The sequence below is a fragment of the Symphodus melops genome, assembly GCF_947650265.1.
Source record: "Symphodus melops genome assembly, chromosome: 16".
Lineage (NCBI taxonomy): Eukaryota > Metazoa > Chordata > Actinopteri > Labriformes > Labridae > Symphodus > Symphodus melops.
The window spans coordinates 16,722,439-16,746,010 of NC_136706.1; the positions used below are offsets into that span (position 1 = coordinate 16,722,439).

Consider the following 23,572-nt stretch of genomic DNA (forward strand, 5'->3'; position numbering starts at 1 on the left):
TAACAGGCTATGAAAGAGGGCTGAATATGCCTTTAGTGCCCTGACATTTGAGACTTAGAAAATACTGAGCAACAAATGAAACACATTTTGAGCAAGAGACTTTGCAGTCTTGTCTTTTACCACCTATCTTCCCTCTCCTCCTCCTGAGAAGCCCCCCAGGCCTCTTCTTTCTGGTTGGTGTGTTTGCATTCCTGTAGAGCTCTATTTAAAGGCTTCATCACTCCACTGGCTGGAGGAATGCACATCTGTAGGGAGATCCAGTCCCACTGTCTCAGCCTCTGTCTGTCTTTCTGTTTTTCTGCACAGTATTTGTTTATAATAGCACTAATTGCACACCAGCCTTAACTACTGCCGCAGGAATTATAATTATACTTATAAATATACAAAAGCATAGAGTAGTTCGTCACATCAACAAAAAAAAATGTTTTTGAATGACGCATGATGTAAGATTGAAATGTGTTTCGGAGATTGGGTTTGAGGGCCGAGAGAAGCAAAACAAGCAATTAAAAGCTAATGAAACAACTGAGCTACTTTAGATGATTTCAGCTCTCTGCTGTAGGCCTACTTTCCCTTTAGCCTACAAAGACAAACAGTGTTGTATACACAAACACACAACTCAAGCCTCACAATTAGGATGTTTCCATTTTAAATGTATTATATATGACCATATATTCTAATAAGCTATATTTTTTAATAAAGCCTGATTTCTTCTTCTTTTTGATAAAACCTTATACTGAAACCAACATGTTTATTTCGCCTTATCATAACTTACATCAAATACATTTGGACTACATGATTTTTAACGTCATTCATTTAAGAGACATAACATTATTAAGAATGAATGTATTCAGGCATACATTCAAAACCCATGTCAAAGGCTTCTACTTAGGCTAAAGAGATACTAACAAACAAGCTAGCAGCGTGACACATCCCCTCACTGAATAACATTGGAGTAGATGTTCCCCTCTGCTCCCTCCTGTCCCGTGAACTGAGTCGGATAAAGTTTTCGCCCCACAACACGCACACAGCTTCCTCGCCGCTAATTCACTCCGAACCGGCTTAAAATCGTTTCAACAGCCAGACTTACCTTGAATTATGTCCCCGAGTCAAACAGGCATTATTATGTTGTCACCTTCCATGGTTGGTACTTTCTCAAGTTATTCTTCGGCTCCCCGGAGAGACTGGAGACAAGCTAGCGGGGCAGGAGAGCAACAAAGTCGGTCAGGCACAGGGAATAGGGGGAGGGAGGTTAGACAAGTCGGCTAACGACTCGTTGGGTGACCCGACTGTCAATCACCTGTTAAAGTGGGCGGGTGCAAACTGTAAAGGGATTATGGAGGTTGAGCGATCAGCACTGATCCCACTACTGAGGTCTAAGGAATGTGCCATGGAAAAATAGACAGAGGAAAATGTTGCATGAAGCGTGTGATGAATTGAATATAGTTTAATTGAATATAGATAAACTTTATATGAACATATAATTGTTTCTTTTTGACCTAACCCTTCTCATTTCAGACAATCTGATACTACTCTCAGACTTGACAATGACTTTATAGTTTGAGTAGGAAAAAGGGGAAAATATTTTCACAAACATCTGTAAGTAATACTAAAACCTGATAACGTTAACTTGTTTAATCATGTGGAGAAAAACGTTCACGTCATCCTCTTATTAGGGTATTAACACATAGGGCATGAAAGAGGAATTGTGTTAACATTGTTTTCCCTGATACATAGGCTACTGTAGCCTACACTAATAAAGGAATATAGCATGGATTGCTAAACTCTTCACATTTTGAGATATAAGTGAAAGAAGTTTTTTACAGGTTTTTCCCAGTTTCCAGACTACTTGTGAAGCCACTCTATCATCATCCAATGTAGACTATTTATTTATGATGCAGTATACCTGGTATTTAATGGGCACAGAAACACATTAAATCCATTAATTGTACCAGTGCTCTTTGAATTTGAAGAAAATAAATTGGTTGACAGTGACAGTTCATTAACCAAGGCAGTGACCTTTTATTCTCCCTGAAATAGATATGACACAGTCTGATACAACTCCACGGCCTCAAAATTACCCAACAGTCAAATTAACAGCCCTCTGACACATTTCAACAGGACCTCTCTGTAGGCTTCACAAAAGTAAAATCTATTGAAATGGTCTTATACATTTTTCTTAGTATTCAATCATGTTCATTCGGTGTTCAGTAAAACATACCCATACGTTCCTTGTTGTTCATCTCAAATGTCAGATAGGCAAGTAGAAAAACAATGTCATAACCATAATTATATAACAAAAAGACAATACATGCACTTACTGCACTTAAAAAGACTGGACGAGAACAATCTGGATGTTGAATGTGCAGTTGCCATCCAGTCCATTCATCAGGCAAACAATACTGACATCAATTATTCCATTTAAATGGGGGGGATTTCCTGCGTAAACAATGCCGCCACCCCATTTCTGACCTTGAGCAGTCAGTAGCAGCTTCGTGGAATTGCAGCGAATTAATGAACAACAAGGCTTAACTTAACTTTGCTGTCCATTTTTGTACATGTTTGGTTCCTTTTTCATATTTGTGTTGTACATACCATTCAAAAGTGTAGCCTCTAGTATAACCCACAGAAAAGCACAAGTTATAGCATTAAGTGTTGAATATATTTTAGTCTGGTTCCGAGTGTTGTTTTTTAAATCTTCAGTCATTATGCTTGTAGTTTGTTGTGGTACTGGACTGGACTAAATCTGCCCCTTGTCAGTAATCTTCCACCTCTCTTATCATTGTTCTCACACGTCCTGATTCTGGGCTTTTTTTAAACAACTGTGGTTCTACATATTGCAGAAGAATGCCCAGGAAGGAAGGCATGTTCATCTTACTAGTGTTATCGTAGTAACAATTTGCAAAGCTTGTAAACTGTAGATTGTCTATCTATGATATTGTACTGTATGTTGGTGATTTTTTCTGGCCTGATAAAATACTGAGCAGACAAGTTCATGTTGCACGTGCTTACACTAAATTAACTATAAGGCAAATGGGTCTTCTTAAATAAAAGATTGGCTGAAAGACGCAGTGACCATGGTTGAGTCTCAGACAAAACACTTACAGACTCACAGATGTGAGGCATTCCTAGTTAGTGTTAAGTGCTGTGTCGAGTTTGTTAGGGCTCTAAAATAAACTTTAAACAGCAAATTATTACCTTTTCATGACTCTAGCAACATCAGACTTTTGGGATTGATCCACAGATCATGGTGGCTTGAGGCACATGACTACTAGCCCCCTAAGTAGCCCCCAAGTGAGAAAAATGTTCATTTACTGAAGCTGTAAACAAAAAACAATTCATTGTCAGCAAATCAAAGCTAGCATAGATGTGAAGGAGAAATGCTAACAAGTGACAAAATGTAGCCTGTTTATTTATGGTATTTGAAGAGTTGTTTGTATATTTAGCCAAATATTCATTTCGTAGTAATATTTATGAATTTCTGCCATTTAAGAGTTTGCTAAAGTAGAAAAAACAATGTGATGAAATAAATACAAATACAAGAGGGGTGATCTTTTTATTAATTATGCAATGGCGTATCTTGTTTCCAGGCAACGTCTGATGTCATGATTGTCAATATAGTGTGTCCCATTCTGATGTTTTTATTCCATCTAAAGCCTTCAACGACTAACTCACTGCATGTTTGACACAATCTGAGCTTTCAGTGTTTAGGGTGGATACTGGGATTGGGTTTGTAAGAACATTGCATTTACAATTATGACACTTTATTGGAACTTTGCTTAAATTACCAGGCCTAAGTATTGTTTGAAAGTGAAATGAACTGTCAAAATGCTTAGATACTATAGTCATATCCCAGTTTATTAGTTTTGACGATGAAAATGCAAAAGGTTTGCGCAAACAACCTGTTGCATTTTGTGAGAAGGATGTTGCCTCCCCCTGCTGTGTAATCGTATTCATTACATTATTATGGTTGACACTAATGGCAGGAGAATGGACTTAGCATAGACTGTATACTTTCAACAGCTGAAATCTTAGCAGGATCAGGCAAGAATTCACGCAGTTCAATAAAATTGTCCACAACTTATATAGAAGGTAATCAAAAGCTTATTGGAGTACTTTTTTCGATTTTTTCCTTAGTAAATGTTTCTTAAAAATCTTGTTGAGGAGCAGGCTGAGGGACCCCTCTACCAAGATATTTTTTTCGATTGTCTGGCTGCTCCATACCTAAGTGAAAAACTGTGATTCTTCTTCATTTTTAAATTGGCAGCCATGTACAGAAAAAAATGAAACGTAAAAAACCACACATGCCGTAGCTGGTTCTGGATCCAAATAACTTAATAAAAGGCCTAAAGAGAAAAGAAAAGCTTCTCCTAAAAAGAAAGAAAAACAAGATTGTGCACCAATCAGGTCCCGTTTGGGAGGATTTATTAACAAGTTTCTTCTAAGACAGAGCATGTTAGTTTGAAAAAGCACTTCTTAATACATTTTTTAAGTGGGATCGTCTTGGTGTGGGGAACCTGTTCTGCTTCACTTATAGGACACGGGTTGGTTTTATGTTTTAGTGGCGTAGTATGTCATTTATTGCAGGGGTGTGATTTGTTTTTAATATTAAAGTAAGGTGTGGTCTGTGGTTTAAAGTTCAGGGAGTGGCATAGCCTGCTGCTGATGTTGCTTGAGGTCAACAAAGGACATGCTTTTTCATCCAGAATGGTTGCTTGTGAACTGTAGGGCTGTGGATTGTGGTCTTTTGCATGGTTTGATTGATGTGATTAAAAGATAGGGTGTGGCTTGATTTTGGGAGTTTGTGATGTTGAGGCATGATTCCATGACCTTAAACCTCAGAGTGCATGTTCTCTTTAATACATTTTATATATGTGTAGTAATCTGAGGTTTGTGAATATGCAGAGGGGCGAGGTCTGATTTGTACATGGGATGTGGCCCTTTGTGTTCTTTTTTTTTTTTTTTTTTTACAAGCTGAGTTTGGGTTTTAGGCTTGTAAACATAAACTGAAGATGCTTAGCTTATAATCTATTTGAGGTTTTACCTGAGAATGACACTGAAATTAAAAACCATACGAACAGGGGAGCTTGTAACTCATTTTAACTGGGTCATATTATGACCTACTTAATGGTGGGTTCATTTGACCTATATTTTGAAACATTTAATCTACTGAAGATTTGGCTTCAAAGGCCATCCTTTTATTTTTTCTCCGTACGATATTCATCTGTGGATAAAAGAAACCCTCAGCTGAAGAACGATGTGAATGATTATTAGTCAAATCGTAAAGTTTGGTTAGTAAATCAACTGAACACAGCCTTAATGTAATAGCAGGAGAAACTGGAACGTTACACCATGGAACATATATTTTTAAATTTGTTTTCAGATTTTTCTCCTCTTCTTTTTTGTTTGCTTCAAGGGATTTGAAATTCACTCACAATTTCTCACAGCATATGATCATACCACAGTCTTCCGTGGTTTAAGTGAATTATACTGGGTGATGAATTACACTGGTTTTGCAGCTCAGGGGAAGATAACATAATTGTTTTGGTAAATCCCTGATTTCACATTTGTTTAAGAAATTATTTTTAATCTGATTTGGCTGACTTTAAAGTAATTCTGATGTATTATTATTAGATTATTGTTATAATCATGTTAGGGTAAGTTTTAGGAAAGACTGCAGTTAATCATCTGCTGCTCTTTCTCTTATCCCCCTTTTAATCATTGGCAGCTGTCTCGCACATTTGCCAAAAATGCCATGCAATCACACAATAATGGATTGGTAATCAAACAGCTGTATGGATCCTTTTGTGATCATAAGTGGAAAATTTAAGAATATTTTGTCTGTATTTTGAGTGTTCTACTAAAATATACCAAATACAACCACCAAACAATAATCTTCTTCACAGCTAGCAGGATCTGATACTATAGAGAGATGTTGAGATGAAATCATACAACCATGCAAATGATGAAGTTAAAGATATACACAGATTGTCACATCTATCTATTTGCCCCCATTCACACACTGATGGCAGAGGCTGCTATGTGAAGTGGCCATACAATTTGCCTTGTGTGAGCAATTTGAGGTTTAGTCTCTTGACACACCAGACGTGGCTGCAGGAGCTAGGGATCGACCAGTTAAGAGATGACCGACTACACCTACCAAGACAAAGCCGGAAAAAAACCCAACAACTCTCTTGCTGCCCTGCAGTGAATATGGAGGCCAAACCGAACACAATGAATTGTGTACGGTAAAACACAAGGTAAATATAAGATATGAAATTTCATCAGCCCTGTGCTGGTGTTCTATGGTGGCAGAGTGTTAAAAGTAAACTTGACTTAGCTTTCTACAAAATGCCAGTCAAACGGAGAAAAACAATGTAAATGGATGTATCAACCTGTGGAGGAGTCCACAACAATATGAAAACTTGAAGAGATTCATTTAATTTTTAATAAATGATTCAGATGTTTTAATTGAAATATGGATTTTCTTAAAAATATGACCTGTGAGTGATTATTACATGATGTCCTGTGGCGGCTTTGGCTCAGTTGGTGGAGTCGTTTTCTCTCAACTGGCAGCTTCAGAATGGGTGTCAATGGGTAGGTGTGACATGCAGTGTAATAATGCTTTTAAAGAAGTCAGAAGACAAGAAAAGCTCTATTCAAGCTCAAGTCCATTGACCATTTACCCTGTAAACTGAGAGAACAAACCTTCACATTTTTGTAATGTTTAGAGAGTGTGAGTACATCCAGGAAATTACATTTTGCTTACAGTGAAGCCCAGCGTTGTAGTATTACAACAATGTGAAAAACTCATACAGGCAAAACATAGAAAAGAGGTTAAACTCTGCAATACCTGCATCAGAGGCTTCATACAGTAAGCAATCCATATTTGAGTCACACAGGGTTAAGAACTTAAGGCAGTTATATACCAAGGCTGCCTGTCAGCTTGTTTTTCTCTCCAGTGTCCCAAACAATCAATTTCTTGGTAGGAAATTGAGCTTTCAGGTTTATGCATTTCCCCCCCCCCACAGTAAATTACACACAAACAGCATCTTTAAGACTGTTACATAAGGCTGATACAACCAGCTTTAGAAGCCTTAAGCTGAAACTAGACTCGCTGCTGAAATAGCATCCTCAAAAGTAGTCAGCTGTGGATGAATGAAGGCCAACAAAAACAAACAAAGCCCGTTCATGACTTCCACTTGCTGACGCTTTTCGTTTATTCATTGCTATCAGAATAACACAAACACTCTATCACATGATAACAAATGTTCTAGGCAGGATGTTGATCTAGCTAGAACGTGGTGTGTAGTGTGCTTTAGATTGCGCTCTGACTCACCACATGTTTAACCAGCAGAGCTTGAGTCATATTTCCACAAAAGTGCCATGCATGCTCATTTGAAAGAATTGACCAAATGCAAATGATCACATCACACTAACAGGCTAAACAACCACAACATGCAAATGGATATAGCTGCACAAAGAGCACACAAACACAACAGCACACACTCAATGGCACATTATCTAACACACCCCTTCACCAACCCTCCCACCATCAGTGTCATACACCCGGTCTGTCATACACTCTCTAAAGCTGCTGATGGTTGTTAAATCCCTCTATGACGTCGTTGCCAGGCAGTTGTGGGAGTGGTCTTCACTGTCTCGCCAACATACCAGAGCTTAAATGCTGAACTGCCACTGCCATTCAACAGCCGCCCTGTTTCTGTGACTCACTTTATTTTTCCCAGTCTGGCTCACTGTTGCATCTGCATTCAAAGGTGAGGGTTCATTTTGTTTAAATATCAAAAAGCTTCATTGTTTTAATGTTGTTTCTGTCTTTGTAGCCTTTACATTATGTGCCATTTTCTGTATTTTTCTGGCTCTTTAGCAGACTTTTAGGAGAACCTTTTCATTACTTTTCGTGACATCTTTCTTTTTTTTGTGCTTTGTGGATGTAGACCCTGACAACTTCCCTCCGAACTCCGAAGAACATCTTTGACTTGTTGGCAGGGGTACTGCTCAAGTAAAAGTTCTACACTTTTTTTTTCTCCCCTGGAAAATTATCTTCCACCAGTCCCTTGTGTTGAAATGTCTCTCCCATTGTCAGTGCTGTTATGTCTGACAGTGGCACAGATGAGCATGGGGGATCTGCCAGTGGAGGAAGTCATCACAACAAGTAAGTACTCATGTTGATAACAATAGACTGAGTATATGCTGAGTCACAGAACCTCAAATGATATTATAGACAAATATAATAGGATAGGACTCTAGATTTGTTCTGGCTATTTTCCTCTTGATAATGTTTAAATATAAGATGAATTGGTTTCTGACTATTGTGGACAGTTTACAGAATGCATGAGCACAGTTTGAAAAGACTGACAGGAGAGTTATCTGAAGCTCCACATACTGTATACTGTAGGTGTAACAGCGTCTTTAACCCTGCTTAACCACATACCATACCTTCTTCTTTACATTCAGGACAGGCACATCTACTTAAGGAAAGTTCAATGTGATTTGATCAACTCCCAGCTGCATACGAGTATACTATGTTGTGCTCAATTTAACTCTTTGTGGTGTCAGCTCTAAACAAACGATTGTGAGATTCCTTTTTCTCATAATCTCTTAAACTAAACGTCCTAATCTGGACACACTCTGAACTCTGTTTTTAACAGAGGAACCATAATATCATATATAAATAAACAAAACCAAACAGGTAAAATAATGGACTTAAAGTTATGTCATAAACTTCTGATCTTGGCTTATAATAGTTTTAAGTTCAGTAAGTGATTCATCCATTAATTATCCCAAACTTTAAAGAAAGAACATATGACTGTCTGGATGTTTTAACAGTGAGCCTGTATGACACAGTGGAAAAAGAAGTGTTGCAGAAATGTTCTCAGTCTGTAGTCTGTAGGATTTTCTGCTGCCGTCAGGTTGGGTAGAGTGAGTCAGAAAGTTTGGCTCAGCCAGTTGTAAGAAAAAGTCTTCAGTGGTCAGATTCTATTTAACTTGGCAGACGGGGAGTTGTTTTTTTTGGAGGTGTATGGGAATAATATATTTTTTTAAAAAGTCAGTCATTGTACCTCATTACAAATTCCACTAATTTGTCAAACATCAGTGGCTTCTGTTAGTGAAGTGGTTAAACTTAGAAACGTTGGTTGTTGGTTTGGATTAGTACACTGTATTTTAAAACAACATGCTTCCAGTGCTACAGTCAGTTCTGTGTGAAATATAAAGTTCACATAAATGGATGTGTATAAGTGGTAAAAGTTTAATGGGCTTCAGAGGCAGAGTCAACACACCAACAATTGATTAAAAGTTACTGTTGCTGCCAAAAGAGGGCTGAGTATGCTTCAATTGCAAGTTTTATGTGATAGAAATACTTTCCCCAATGGTCCATAGAGTGTTTGTATCCCAAAGAGGAGATTCATTTCAGAACCTTGCTTTAACAAACTCAAGACGTCACGATCCATGATCATGCTAGAGAACAAGTTCACATAGTTTTAACAAAGTTGATAAGTCAAAATGGCTCACCCATGGTACATTAACTGCAACATTTCTCCTGAATCTTTTTTTCTTTCTTTAAGAAAACCTGTATTATATATCCAAAGGCTTTCCCTGGCAGAGATCAACAAGTGATAGTATGAACTGGCGGGAGATTTGGTCGTCTAATAGTTTCCAAGCTCTTCAGCGATGCTCTGACCTAAAAAACTCATTTTCAGCTTGAAGTAGCGTGAAACTCCCAAGGGGATCATACACAGTAATAATACTTTGCAGCTGGCAGTGTGAACGTTCTTGGAGTACATGTATTGTAAAAATGTTTCCATAGCCATTATCAGTTAAGTGAAATTGACCTAGCGTCTGTTATTAATTCCCACTTAGAAAAAGTTTCTCTTCTGGGCGGCTGGTCTGAAAGGAATCCGGAGGCAGAAGAGATTTTGGAGGTGGCTCGACATGCCGTGGAGGAGTTCAACACAAACTCAAAGAGCAAGAAGATGTTCAAACTGGTCTCCATCACCTCTGCTCAGAGCCAGGTTACAATCATTTTTAAGACACACAGAAACCAACATGCCATGCATCTGGTCATCTTTTAATCCTATGATTGTGTCACCCATCGTTGTATGTTTTTCTCCTCATTTTAGGTGACGAATGTGATCAACTTCAAGATTAATGCTGTACTGGGAAAAACCAAGTGTCCCAAATCAGAAAACCCTGACATGAACAGCTGCAGTCTTATCAAAAAGGTGAAGTTATGTTATATTAGACTCACTGTTTTAAGATTATATAACCACATATTTAGAAACAGTTAAATGTCTTTCTTTACAGTCAGATTTCAGAAAATTGTTTTGTAATTTTTATTCTTTTCTCTCACAGCATATGAAGTGCTACTTTGAGGTGACTTTTGACCCACGCAACAACAAACATGAGATACAGATGAAGAAGTGCAGGAGACAGAAGGAGAGTGCTTAACCTTTTCAAAACATAAATAATTTAGCTTTACTTAAAGCTTTAACCACCTTTATGCATTTTGATACCATGGTGTTTTTTTCCCCCTGAAAAAAGTTTTTCAGCTGACCCAATGTGCTGGGTGTTTGATCATGATCAGTTTAATATTGCACAACTTCATATGAAAGCACATCATGATCACTTAAAGTATAGTTTGGAATAGGAGGGTGGATTTTGTTTTTCCAGTGTGAACTATAAAAATAATAAATATTATGTTTATTTGTGCTTTGTGGCTTGTATCTATATTGGTATCTCTTTTACTTGTCATCGGTTCATTCTGTTATGGACTGTTGTGCAAAGAGAAGAGCAAAACAACAAATGATTTCTGATGTAAGACATTTAAATACATAAGTTATGACCAAATGCACTTTTAGACAATTGTTTTATTTCAGTCGCAGGATAACAGGATATGTGAAGGAAACAGTATTATGATGATTCACATTGTCACTCAGTGGGTTCTGGAGATATGCTATCCTGTGAAGACAGTTGTCTTCATTTCCTTTCAAATGTCTGAAAAGAGATATGAGGGATGAGTCAACACAAAGAAGCGAGAAGAGTTCATATTGAGTTGTACTTTCAGAGCAAATGAGTTCAAACCTGTCAATGCTTCATTGAATAAATATAGGTTTCCATTACTGAAATGATTTTAAATGATGTAATAAAATGAGCACATTCTCTTTCTACAGGTATTTCTTCCAGTAAATAAAGGAAAAAAAAACAATTACTTTGTGGTAGTCTACACGCATTTCAGGAAAGGTAGTGTGTTCTACATTCTATTTTAGAAAACTGATACTCACTGCAATTGAATAACTTATTGATTCTGAGTATATCAATATCAGACATGCCATCCCTCTGTCCGATCGGCACGGAGGAATCTGGAATAGGAGTAATGGTATCTTCTCCATACACTGTAGCAAAGGCAGTCCTACAGAAAAAATATGAGATAAAAGAAATAAAATTGCATACTGATATAAACAAATGTTTTTATTTATACTTTTAGATAAATAGAACATTGTATTTTATTTTTATTCTACAGTAGAATAAGTCTCAGGAGCTTTACAGCCTCTCCTTTTCTCATGAGCAAAGAACTGAGGCAGACTTAAACGCCTCTATGCAGTCTTTTGCATTGTTATACTTTAGTGATGAATGTATCGAGAATGATCTCGCAAAAATGGATTGACACTCAAAGTAGACAAAAAAAAGAGCTGATTTCATCATCGTTTACAGAACACTTACGCAATTGATAATACAATGAAAATGAACGATAGTACCATTTATAAAGTTAGATCATACCTTCCGTAGTGCATGACAGAGGAGTAGTCATAGGGAGTGTTCAAGTTGTTGGTGTCCTTTTTGTTGAAGTCATGAGCACTTGCTGTATAAACACAAAGAGAATATATATTATATTTAGGACCTCATAGTAAAATGGCTTCAAGTGGTCAGAAGACTGAAAAAGTAATATATAAGTTCAATGCATTTACTATGTTTTCCATGTAATTTGTTATAAACTCAAGGGGCTCTGATAGTATAGTGTTTAGGTTGTGCCCTTTATAAAGAGTCACAAAGACCTCCAAGTGGACCAGGGTTCAACTCCGACCTTTGGCTCCTTTCCCACATGTCATTTCATACTCTCTCTCTCAATGTCCTATACTCTATCCACTGTCCTGGCCAAATTAAGGCAAAAGCCAGAAACAAATATTTTATTAAAACAATTAAAAACTGAGCCAGTACAAGCTCTGCTTAATCATCTTGTATTTATTTCATGAAAAAATGGTGCCGCATCAGGGCTTAGAGCTCACCTGACGGGATGTTTTCCCAGTTAATCCGCACATACCGGTCCCTGTCAGACCTCGTGTGCTCATGGTGGAAGCCAAGTGCATGGAGGAGCTCATGCTGAATGACTCCATGATCCATACAGCCGTACACAGACAGAGAAAGCACCTGCTTCCCTCCACTTTTTCCAATGGTTGACCAGCAGCTTACGGTTCAGTAAAGGACAGGAAGATAGGTTTGAATCCTGAAGGACTGCTGTTTCTATTTCCCTGACTTGCAGCTCTACTCTTTTTCTACACTTACCCCATTTCACTCTCAATGCTAAGGTAGTCAGACTGTCCATGATAAGGAACAAAGCGAATGCAGGTTTTCTTGTGGAAAGTTTCCAAGGCTTTCTCTATTAAAGCCTTTTCACTGTCATCTGCAAAAAAAACAAAACAAACACCAGTGTTTATTCACAGTGAATTACTTACAAGTCAGTGGCGATGTAAGACCCTTTTTAGGGTTGCTTCGACAGGGTAAAGGGTATAGTTGCTAAAATGAATAACTAGAAAAACACTAAATTATAAATAATAAACCCATATCAGGATGCAGATGAAATCTCTACCTTCCTTAAAATGGTTATTTTGGCGTTATTTTGATGATTTCATTTCAGCGCATGGAAAAGAACCAGATAACTTATTTAAGAAAAAGGCTAGGGATTTCACACATTCTTTCATTTTCTTTCAGCATATTTTGTGGTGATTCCTTCCTTCATTTATTGCCTCTATATTTAGCTTCATTGTTCAGAATTTTTTTTTATCAGACTTACAAAAGTAATCGCTGAGGCTGTAGGGCACTTCAACAAGTCCACTGAAGGACTTTTGCCAGTTGCAGTAGCTACTCGAGCATTTCATGGCATTCCTCTTCTGTGAAAGAGCAACGTCCCCTTCCAGCAGAATGTGGTATATCCCTGGAGTGAGACAATATGTTTGTAGCATGGTTTAGAAAAACTAATTCACGTTGGAATGCAGTTGAAGATGTAATATTTGCCTACTTTTCATGAACAAATGGCATACCTCTATTTGCCTCCAGAATTTTAGAAGTTATGTCCAGACGGATAGGCTTCTTGGTCTTTGCACCTAGATTTTCTAGCTTTAGTTAGCAAACATGGCAAACATCAGTTATATAAAGGTGAAACCTCTGTGGGAAAACATTAAGTTACCTTCCTCATCTTGTTGCAACTGCAGAGACACAAAGTGAATTTTCTTTAAACCCAAATTAATATAAAAGGATCAGAAAACAAGAGAGAGACTGATGGATTTTCTGTGGCTCTCTTACCAGAGAGTTGTCTTGAGTTGAAAGTCCCATCAGCAGGGCCAGGACTGCAGAGAGAAGAATTGTGCTTGTTGTCCTCATGATAAAGCTTGTCTGGTTGGATCGTAGGCCCACTTAATCAATCAATCTTTATTTGTATAGCGTCAGTGTTATCTCAAGACACTTGACAAACAGCGGGTGCAGGACCTTGTCTGTTAACCACCAGTGACCACAAAGCCTGAAGTCTTGCTTTTATGCAGGAAAAGGGGTTGAATTGTAAACAACTTATTGTGAGGCAAAACATACTGTAAACCCACTTAACAAACACTTTAATGCAAGGATGATCTCCAACAGGAGACTCCCTGAACCTTCTCAGGTGGAAGTCAGACAAGGGCTTGAAAATTTATGATAAGTTTCACATCTGAATTAGGTACAGAACGTTTGTTAATGTACAAATAATATACTGTATGCTTACAATTAATTTCTTTGTCAGAAACTAATGAAAATTATTAGATCAAATGTATATGTATAATCTCCCCTAAGTTTCTTGAGGAAGGATGCCTTAAATAAAAGTCAACTGTACATAATTAGTTTCATATTTCTTTAAAATGAAAATGTATGTGTGTTCTACAGTTTTGCTTCTCCTATTGGAAGAAACATTTTAAAGTTGCACAAGCATTTGGCCTTTATTTGGATAGGACAGTGGAAAGAAGGAAATTGGAGAACGAGTAATGACGTGCAGGAAAGGAGCAGCAGTTCGGACTCGACCCCTGAGGTTGTAACCTCTTTATATGGGGCATGATGTCGTAATTAAGAAGTCTACAATGAATTGATCAAGGATCCAAATGACTCTTTATCTTAGATTTTATTTGATCAATTATATGCAATCACTTGCAAGTTAGTTTTTCTCACATACAATGCCCTTCGCCAGTTTCAAAGATAAATCAACAAAGATAAATGTTATAGTTAGTATTTTAGTAAATGTGTAAATTCTTTAATTTTGGTAGGCACTGAATTTAGGTTTTGGTATGACCTAACCAAAGTCTTCCAATCTCCACCATAACACATATGCACACAGACACTCAGACACACACAACATATTCCATTTCTACATCGCCGTAAGGTTCTGGTTTCTTACATCACATGGAAACTTTCTTCTTCCATAGAACAGCAACCACTTTATACCCACATTTGGTCATTCATTAATTCAGGGGAAAACTAAACTCAGTGTTCAGTAATATGAAGCAGTCTGATGGGCTGGTCTAGTGTTAGTGCTTTAAGGCTTTGGCACTAAATAGCCCAAGCAGCTTTACTTTATTTAAACTTGAGGATGACAAAGTTTTCCACTTCTAAGCAGTTCACTGTTTTAAAAAGCACAAACAAACACACACAAACACACACACACACACACACACACACACACACACACACACACACACACACAGACAAACACACACGCACACACACACACACACACACACACACACACACACACACACACACACACACACACACACACAAAAAGACAACTCGAAAGACTCCACAATAAAACCGGACTATCAGTTCATCGATCGGCATACATCGATCACCTTCAACAATACAAAGAAGAACTCAACGCTGCCCGGTCCACCTACTACTCCCACCTCATCCACTCTGGCTCCAACAACCCCAAGGCTCTGTTTTCCACCATCAACTCCCTCCTCAAACCTCACGACAACATCTCGTCATCATTTACCGCTGAAAAATGCCAAACCTTCTTATCATTCCTCCAATCAAAAATCAACACCATCTACAGTAACCTCAACATCCTCAGGATCCCTCCCATCTCCCAACCTGCATTCCCCCCTGCTTCACCACCTGCCTCACTGCCCACCACTACCCATCACCTGACCCATTTCTCTCCATTACTGCTAGCACAACTTAAAACCATTATGACCGGATTAAAAACCTCCACCTGTACCCTGGACCCCATACCCTCCAAACTCATCAAGGACTGCCTCCATGTCATCTCCCCACTCATCATCGATATCATTAACTCCTCCCTCTGCACAGGCTCTGTTCCCCAAACCCTCAAACTGGCTGCCATCACACCCATCATCAAAAAACCCGGTCTTGATCATGAAAACCCAAACAACTTCCGCCCCATCTCCAACCTCCCCTTCCTGTCAAAAATTCTAGAACGTGCTGTCGCCACACAACTCACAACCCACCTCACCTCAAATAACCTCTTTGAATCATTCCAGTCTGGTTTCCGTTCCAAACACAGCACTGAGACAGCTCTTTTAAAAGTCACCAATGACCTCCTCCTTGCAGCCGACTCCGGACACCTCACCATCCTCATCCTCCTTGACCTCACAGCTGCTTTCGACACCATCAACCACTCCATCCTGCTCTCCCGTCTGGAATCCTGTCTTCACATCACCGGCACAGCACTCTCCTGGTTTCACTCCTACCTCACTGACAGACAACAGTTCATTAAAATCAACAACTGCACCTCTCCCACCGCTCCCCTGTCACAAGGTGTCCCCCAGGGGTCGGTGCTTGGTCCCCTCCTCTTCATTCTTTACCTCCTCCCCCTTGGCCAGATCATCCGTCAACATAACCTTCAGTTTCACTGCTACGCCGATGACATCCAACTATACATCTCCTCCAAAGCCATCTCCAACACCACCCACTCCACACTCAGAAACTGCCTCACCGATGCAAGCAAACTATCTTCAACTCAACAGCGATAAATCAGACATAATCATCATTGACCCCACATCCCGCACCAAAGCCAGTCACAACTTCTCCCTCACCTTTGACAACTGCACTCTATCCCCCTCACCGCACACCCGCAACCTAGGAATCATCTTTGACAATAACCTAAGGTTCGACCTCCACATCAAACACATCACCAGGACCGCCTTCTTCCACCTCAAAAACATTGCCCGCCTCCGCCCCTCACTCACATTCCCTGCTGCAGAAACTCTCATCCATGCATTCATCACATCCAGACTAGATTACTGTAACAGCATCCTCCATGGTTTACCATCCAAACTCCTCAATAAACTGCAATACATCCAGAACTCAGCCGCATGCCTGCTCACCCACATCCGCTCCAGAGACCACATCACCCCCGTCCTCCGTGACCTGCACTGGCTCCCCATCACTCACCGCATACAGTTTAAAATCATCCTCCTCACACACAAAGCACTAAATAACCTGGCCCCACCTTACCTCACTGACCTGCTTCACCACCACACCCCCTCCCGTGACCTCCGCTCATCTAAAGGAAACACCCTCTCCCCACCTACACGGACCAAGCACCGAACCTGGGGAGACAGAGCCTTCTCCATCGCTGCCCCCTCCCTCTGGAACTCACTCCCCAAACCCATCTGTTCCTGCACACACCTCCCAACTTTCAAGACCATGCTCAAAACCCACCTCTATAAACTAGCTTTTAATACTTAACTTCTTCTTTCCCCTCTTCTCTTTCTGTTTCTCTGTCTTTTAATGTTCTTCTACTGTTTTTAACTGTTTACTGTGATTTCTTTTTTACATGTAAAGTGCCTTTGAGCCCTCGTAAAAGCGCTTACAAATTAAATGTATTATTATTATTATATTATAATGAGACACTCCAAAAACACAGCACAAAACATATAGAGGAGACCACACAACTTGTTTTATTTATGACTATTTATGACAGATGATCAATCTACAGATATGTACAACTTGTTACAATGTATCTTTAATGTCAATATACAGAGTTTAAGAAATACAGAGAACAATATTTATTTGAACTCTTCTCACTAAAAATCCAGAGGGGTTTTTGAACTGCTTTTGGTCTGACCCGTCACCTAAGATGTGTTTGCCTTTGGAGACCCTACCAGGGGCATAAAGCCCCAGACAACATAGCTCCTAGGATCCTTTGGACACTAAAACTAACCCACCCTGGTAAGGTTGTAGTTCAAGGGGAAGGGAGGAAGAACTCAGCCATGTACATAGACACAGCTTTATAGTGAGGTCTACAGATGAGGGTGAGGACTACAGATGGAAATTGGCTAAATTTGATGCAGCCATCTTTATGTTCTACAGGAATTCAATGTCAGTCATGCTGCAGCAACTCTTCATGGGGTCCACTAGTCACAGTTACTGACAAAAACTACACACAGGTTTACACTTTATGGTGAATGTTTCTTGGAATTTTGCTCAATGCAGCTTGGATCAAAATGATCATTACATAGCCTTATTTGGTGGAATTCAATAGACAGACCTCATGATTACAGTACAGAGTGCTTTGTTGTTTAATTGGTCATGCTGTTTACAGTATATAGCATGTATAGTGTCTGTAAACTACACAGCTCATGCTACATGGTATTATAAAACATGAATATGTCATCTCTAATCTGGTAGTCTTGTATCATAACATAAGTGTTTATAGTGAGCTAGTGGGTACATAATCCTAAACTTAAAAATCTTTAACTTTACAGTAACAGTTTTGTTTATGTCTTGTGGCTTGCAGAAAACTTGTTAGTGACCAGTGGTTAACTTCTCCTCTGGCACCTCAGTGTGTTTCTTGGACTTGTAGTAAAGTCATTCAAGGAGGGAGACCAGGCAGAGCTGAAGCGTGTGCAGGGGGAACTCAAGGTCAGACTCCGAGAGGCAAAGGAGGAGTACAGAAGGAAAGTAGAACAGAAGCTGCAGCAGAACAACATGAGGGAGGTCTGGGAGGGCATGAAGACCATCACAGGCTGCAAAAAGAAAAATAACAACGCAGAAGACGGGGACCCTGAGAGAGCAAACCAGCTCAACTTGTTTTTTAACAGGTTCGACAGCCCCGTCGCTGCAGCCAGTGCCTGTCCCCCCAGCACCCCTCTACACACCCCCTCTCACTCCCCCCAACACCTCCACCAGAACAGATACAACCTCCAGTGACAATCCATCCCCCCTCCCCCCCACCATCACCAGAGACCAGGTGAGCAAGGAGCTGAAGAGACTCCGCCCCAGGAAGGCAGCAGGCCCGTACAAGGTGTGTCCCAGGATGCTAAAGGCCTGCTCTGCTGAGCTGGGGGAGCCACTTCAGCACATCTTCAACATGAGCCTGCGGCTCGGGAAGGTTCCTGTGCTCTGGAAGACCTCGTGCCTCACCCCTGTCCCCAAGAAGAAAAACCCCAGTGAGCCAGGCGACTTCAGACCAATCGCTCTGACATCCCACGTTATGAAGACCTTCGAACGGCTGCTGCTCCAACACCTCAGACCCCAGGTACAACACGCACAGGATCCCCTGCAGTTTGCATAACAGGCAAAGGTGGGCGTGGACGATGCCATCCTCTATCTTCTACACAGGGCTTACTCTCATCTGGACAAAGGGAGCAGCGTGATGAGAATCATGTTCTTTGATTTCTCAAGCGCTTTCGACACCATCCATCCCCTCCTACTGAGAGACGAGCTGACCGAGATGAGGGTGGACTCGCACCTGGTGAGGTGGATCACTGACTACCTCACAGAGAGACCACAGTACGTCAGACTGAAGGACTGCACATCTGACACTGTGGTCAGCAGCACCGGAGCACCACAGGGGACCGTGCTCTCCCCTGTCCTGTTCACCCTGTACACCTCTGACTTCCAGTATAACTCTGAGCTCTGCCACATGCAGAAATACTCGGACGACACTGCGATAGTTGCTTGTGTCAGGGATGGACAGGAGGAGGAGTACAGGAGCCTGATCGAGGACTTTGTGACGTGGTGCAGTGACAACCATCTGCAGCTAAACACCTCCAAGACCAAGGAGATGGTGGTGGACTTCCGAAGGAACAAACCACATCTAGAACCTGTTTCCATCGGCGGGGTCGGCGTGGAGGTGGTCAGGACCTACGGGTACCTGGGGCTGCAGCTGGATGACAAGCTGGACTGGTCGCCTAACATGGACACTACCTGCAGGAAGGGACAGAGTCGTCTGTACTTCCTGAGAAGGCTGGGGTCCTTCAACATCTGCAAAAAGCTGCTGCTGATGTTCTACCAGTCTGTGGTGTCCAGCGTCCTCTTCTACGCAGTGGTGTGCTGGGGAGGAAGCTGCAAGAAGAGGGACGCAGCACGCCTGGACAGACTGGTGAGGAGGGCCGGCTCTGTGGTGGGCACAGAGCTGGACTCACTGGTGACAGTGGTAGAGAGGAGGTCTCTGGACAAAATGCTCTCCATCATGGACAACACACACCACCCTCTGCACAGCACCTTCACCGGGCAGAGGAGCATATTCAGCGACAGACTGCTGTCACAGTCGTGCTCCACAGACAGGCTCAAGAACTCTTTTGTCCCCCTGGCCATCAGATTGTACAACACTTCACTGTCACAGCAGGGAAGAAGCACACGGTGAACCCTGGACTCTTTTTTTCACTTTTTCTCACTCCCCATCTGCACTGCTGACCTCAGAGTCAGCCCCCAGTTGGACACTGTAATGCACATTGATAGTCACCTTACTGAGCACTGGTCACTTTAAAGATAATCACCCTAATCATGTCTGGTTTCATCCTACTGTTGTGTTTAGCTACATCTGTAATGGTTGACATGATCACCCTAATTAGGTCAAGTTTCACTCTATTGTCTTCAACACTTAATGCTAATCTGCTCCTCAATAGTTGGGTACTTAATGATAATCACCCAAATCACTCCTGGTTTCACCATATTGTCTTGGACACTTAATGCTAATCACTGCTCCTTTATGTTGCTGAGCCAATTTACATCCCTGCATTGACTGTTTAACGACTGTACTCACACCTCTGGCATAAGCTCAAACACCTCTGTACATGCACATGTAACTAGTTCTAGAAGGCCAGCACTTTGTTTCTAAGGCTCTTTAACTGTTTACAGGTCTCTTTTAACCAACACATGTTTTTCTCTCCTCACAGGTTATGTACATTATGCTATTTAAGTTTTAAGTCTAATTGCTAATGCTAACTGCACAGGTTTAACATATAATTATGTTTACTCTTAGTCACATAGGGGCTGCTAAATCTTGTTTGGGGGATTATTGTATACAGAGGGGAGGGGGGACAGCGGGTGTGTATTGTAACTAATGTCTTGTGTCCTGCCTGTCTGTATACTGCTACTGGATGCCTTGAATTTCCCTCGGGATCAATAAAGTATCTATCTATCTATCTATCTATCTATCTATCTATCTATCTATCTATCTATCTATCTATCTATCTATCTATCTATCTATCTATCTATCTATCTATCTATCTATCTATCTATCTATCTATCTATCTATCTATCTATCTATCTATCTATCTATCTATCTATCTATCTATCTATCTATCTATCTATCTATCTATCTATCTATCTATCTATCTATCTATCTATCTATCTATCTATCTAAACGTCTATCAATCTAAACGTTTTGAGGACTGAGGGGTTTATAGTTACAGCGATAAAGGCGGGACTGCACATTTAGACGTGAGCTGAAATCTCAGGAGTGTCTGCAGCACTTTTTTCCTCTGAGGCCGGGGAAGGAATTTGTGAGATGGCTTCATAAAAGCTCACACAGACAACATAAAGAATCATGAATGAACTTTCTGAGGACTGCCTGTGTGACGGGTCAATAAAGAATATTGATGTTTATTGTTTTGGTTATCAGGGACCCCACAAATTCATTTTTGTTGTATTCATTATTATTCATTAATTCTTCATGCAGTTATGGTGAAATGTTTTAGTTCCACTAGGTGGCGTATGTAAAAAGAAGGAGCGTTGTGCGTTTGAGCAGAAGAAGAGTTGCGTTTGAGCAGAAGAAGAGTTACGTTTGTGCAAAATCAACGTTTTGAATATTGATTTCAGCAGCATGACAAAGAGACAATACTGGACCTTGTTATCTGTCAATAGAGAAAACAGAAGATAAACATCCCTGCCAGTGTGTTTCTGTGGCTGCAACACCTGCACTCACAAATACTCACTCTGGAAGCTCTTATATTATATTAACTACTGTCTCTTTAAAGAGACGGTAACACAGACACATTTTACTGATACAGAAGGATTTGTGATTAAAAATGAACCAAAATATTGAATCTGAAAGGAGGAATTTTAAAAAAAAATCTGTCTGAAACAAAGCGCACTTGTAAATACCTTTCCACATATTTCTTTTTAATATTTGAAAGAATACATATTGCCATATTTGGAAACTTTGCTGAATCAGTCACTGTTTGCTCCATCCTGATTGAAAGGAACTTTTATCTATACTCGACACCCATTTTTTTAAAGAAATATCCACCACATGATTCTTCATAAGAATACAGAACACAATTTCATAATAATAAGAATGGCAGATAAAGTTGGGTTCACTGGTCAAGGCTAAACTTTTTTTTTAGATGAAGTAGTGCTGAAGTTTGAGGATGGTCGAGTGAGAGTCAGAAATGTGCTGTATGATACCCTGACTGTCATCATCTATGGGAATGGACCAACAAAGGTACTTACCTATCAAACCTTACTGACATACCACAGGTGTCTAAACAATTCCATTACTTCAGTCAGCTAGTTTGTTCACAATATGCTGTCACAGCTGTGTTTGTACCTGTTGTGGTTTTCTTTGTTCACAGGTGAAGAATTCTTCATGTATAACCAGTGAAATTATTTCATTTTAAAATGTATTGTATGCCTAATGACACCATTCCATTAAACATAAAAACAACCATAGAATTGAACCAAAACACATTACCTTTTCTAGCTCAGTATCTGTTTAATGTACAAACATAGGTACAAGTTCAGTTAAGTTATTGTACAATAGGCAACAAAACAGTCTTGATTGGCACCAATCGGCTGTGCTGGATGGAAAATAATATAAACAGTGCTGTAATTTGAAATTGGACCTGATGTGAAGTGGTCATGTTCTTCCAATACCTAAACTCAGGCACAATGATACAGAGGCATGTCTGTTTGGCTTATTGTCACAGTAGCATTAAGAAAAAAGGACATTCAGAGAAAAAGCTAGAGGAGGTTCTAAAAGTCGTTAGTTTTTAGTCACAAGCATGTATTTATATTTGTATTTATTTATTTAGCATTTCATTGTGCAGTGACATTGAATATTCCCGTAGGAAAGTGAAGATGGCTGCACTAGATTTAGCGTGAGGCTAATTTCCATGTGTAGTCCTCACACAAAAGACAGACAACATAATGCAAATTTAAAAAAGGTGCAGGTGCACCTTACCTTTTGAAACATATATGCATAGGATAAAAAGAAAAAGAGATAGGGATGTCAGTTGTGAGTGTGTGCGTGCATGCATCCGCCACACTCAGATTCCTATGTGTTTTCTTCAATACTGGTCCTGATAAATCCAGATTTTAGGGTCATCACTCCAGTAATGCACTAAATTCTGCTCATAGTTGGGCAACACTCACAGGTAAGATCTGCTTTTTGAAATTTACCATCTGTTACATACATTAGGCAACGAGGGGCCTACAGCTGTCTTCATATGGTTTCCTCCCCATGTAGGAGTACAAGATTGTTAACATAGCTACTAGCCAAACTGTCGCTAAAATCACAAACAGTAAATATGGAAATTGCACTGAGCAAAGCTGAGTTATTAAAAATAAGTAACTAAAAGACAAATTAGATTATGAATTAGATTAGATCAGATTAGATGACTTTATTGTCCACCATGGTGGAGATTTGTCTTTGGCTTCTCCACGATTTAAAATCCCACTGGACAAATTAAAACACTCATGTACAACAAAAAAGCAAGAAACAGTTGTGCAAACAGGCGACAAAAACGGAAACAGCAGATTTATAACCCTCTAAATGGGGGATCACTTTGTACAGTCATGACCTCTTCAAATGGCATTGACAGCCTGTATAGCATGTGGCAGAAAAGATTTGTTGTTTTGGTTGCGGCTTGCCCTCGGGACTCTGAATCTGCAACCAGATGGTGGCAATTCAAGTGCAAAAAGTATGGCAAGAATACAGGGACATAAACAAAACAATAAGACATCTATATTCTATTCAGGAACTGAAAAGAAAAAGGAGTTATCACCT

At 39.9% G+C, this 23,572-nt stretch overlaps 3 protein-coding genes across 4 annotated transcripts in view; 1 reads left to right on the plus strand and 2 right to left on the minus strand.

Annotated features, from left to right (window-relative positions):
- The window catches only part of il11ra (interleukin 11 receptor subunit alpha), a 52,335-nt gene extending 46,099 nt beyond the window's left edge, over positions 1–6,236 (minus strand). The window contains exon 1 of one of the 2 annotated variants that reach the window (XM_079364453.1): positions 6,231–6,236. The gene's annotated coding sequence lies outside the window, so the exon portion shown is untranslated. Of the gene's footprint in view, positions 1–1,087; positions 1,310–6,230 lie in introns of those variants that run through there. The other variant, XM_079364452.1, reaches the window with a different exon arrangement.
- Positions 6,237–7,689: 1,453 nt separating this feature from the next.
- On the plus strand, positions 7,690–10,725 carry LOC306836536 (cystatin-1). Its single transcript, XM_079363703.1, has 5 exons — positions 7,690–7,775; positions 7,956–8,173; positions 9,880–10,031; positions 10,140–10,241; positions 10,372–10,725. Exons 2-5 carry the CDS (start codon positions 8,086–8,088, stop codon positions 10,465–10,467), a joined length of 438 nt encoding a protein of 145 aa, XP_079219829.1. The 5' UTR covers positions 7,690–7,775; positions 7,956–8,085; the 3' UTR covers positions 10,468–10,725.
- A 30-nt stretch (positions 10,726–10,755) lies between these two features.
- On the minus strand, positions 10,756–13,674 carry LOC306836609 (hatching enzyme 1.2-like; the record flags this gene model as incomplete). Its single annotated transcript, XM_079363785.1, has 7 exons — positions 10,756–11,428; positions 11,797–11,878; positions 12,303–12,481; positions 12,580–12,697; positions 13,088–13,228; positions 13,481–13,499; positions 13,597–13,674. 7 exons carry the CDS (start codon positions 13,672–13,674, stop codon positions 11,251–11,253), a joined length of 795 nt encoding a protein of 264 aa, XP_079219911.1. The 3' UTR covers positions 10,756–11,250.
- Between the last annotated feature and the right edge of the window lie 9,898 nt (positions 13,675–23,572).

What these genes read in the sequence shown, in the direction of transcription:
- LOC306836536 (XM_079363703.1), top strand. Translation starts at nt 8,086, where the DNA reads ATGTCTCTCCCATTGTCAGTGCTGTTATGTCTGACAGTGGCACAGATG. An exon ending in GGAGGAAGTCATCACAACAA is followed by an intron (nt 8,174 to 9,879) that starts GTAAGTACTCAT and finishes ATTCCCACTTAG; the next exon opens with AAAAAGTTTCTCTTCTGGGC. An exon ending in GCTGCAGTCTTATCAAAAAG is followed by an intron (nt 10,242 to 10,371) that starts GTGAAGTTATGT and finishes TTTCTCTCACAG; the next exon opens with CATATGAAGTGCTACTTTGA.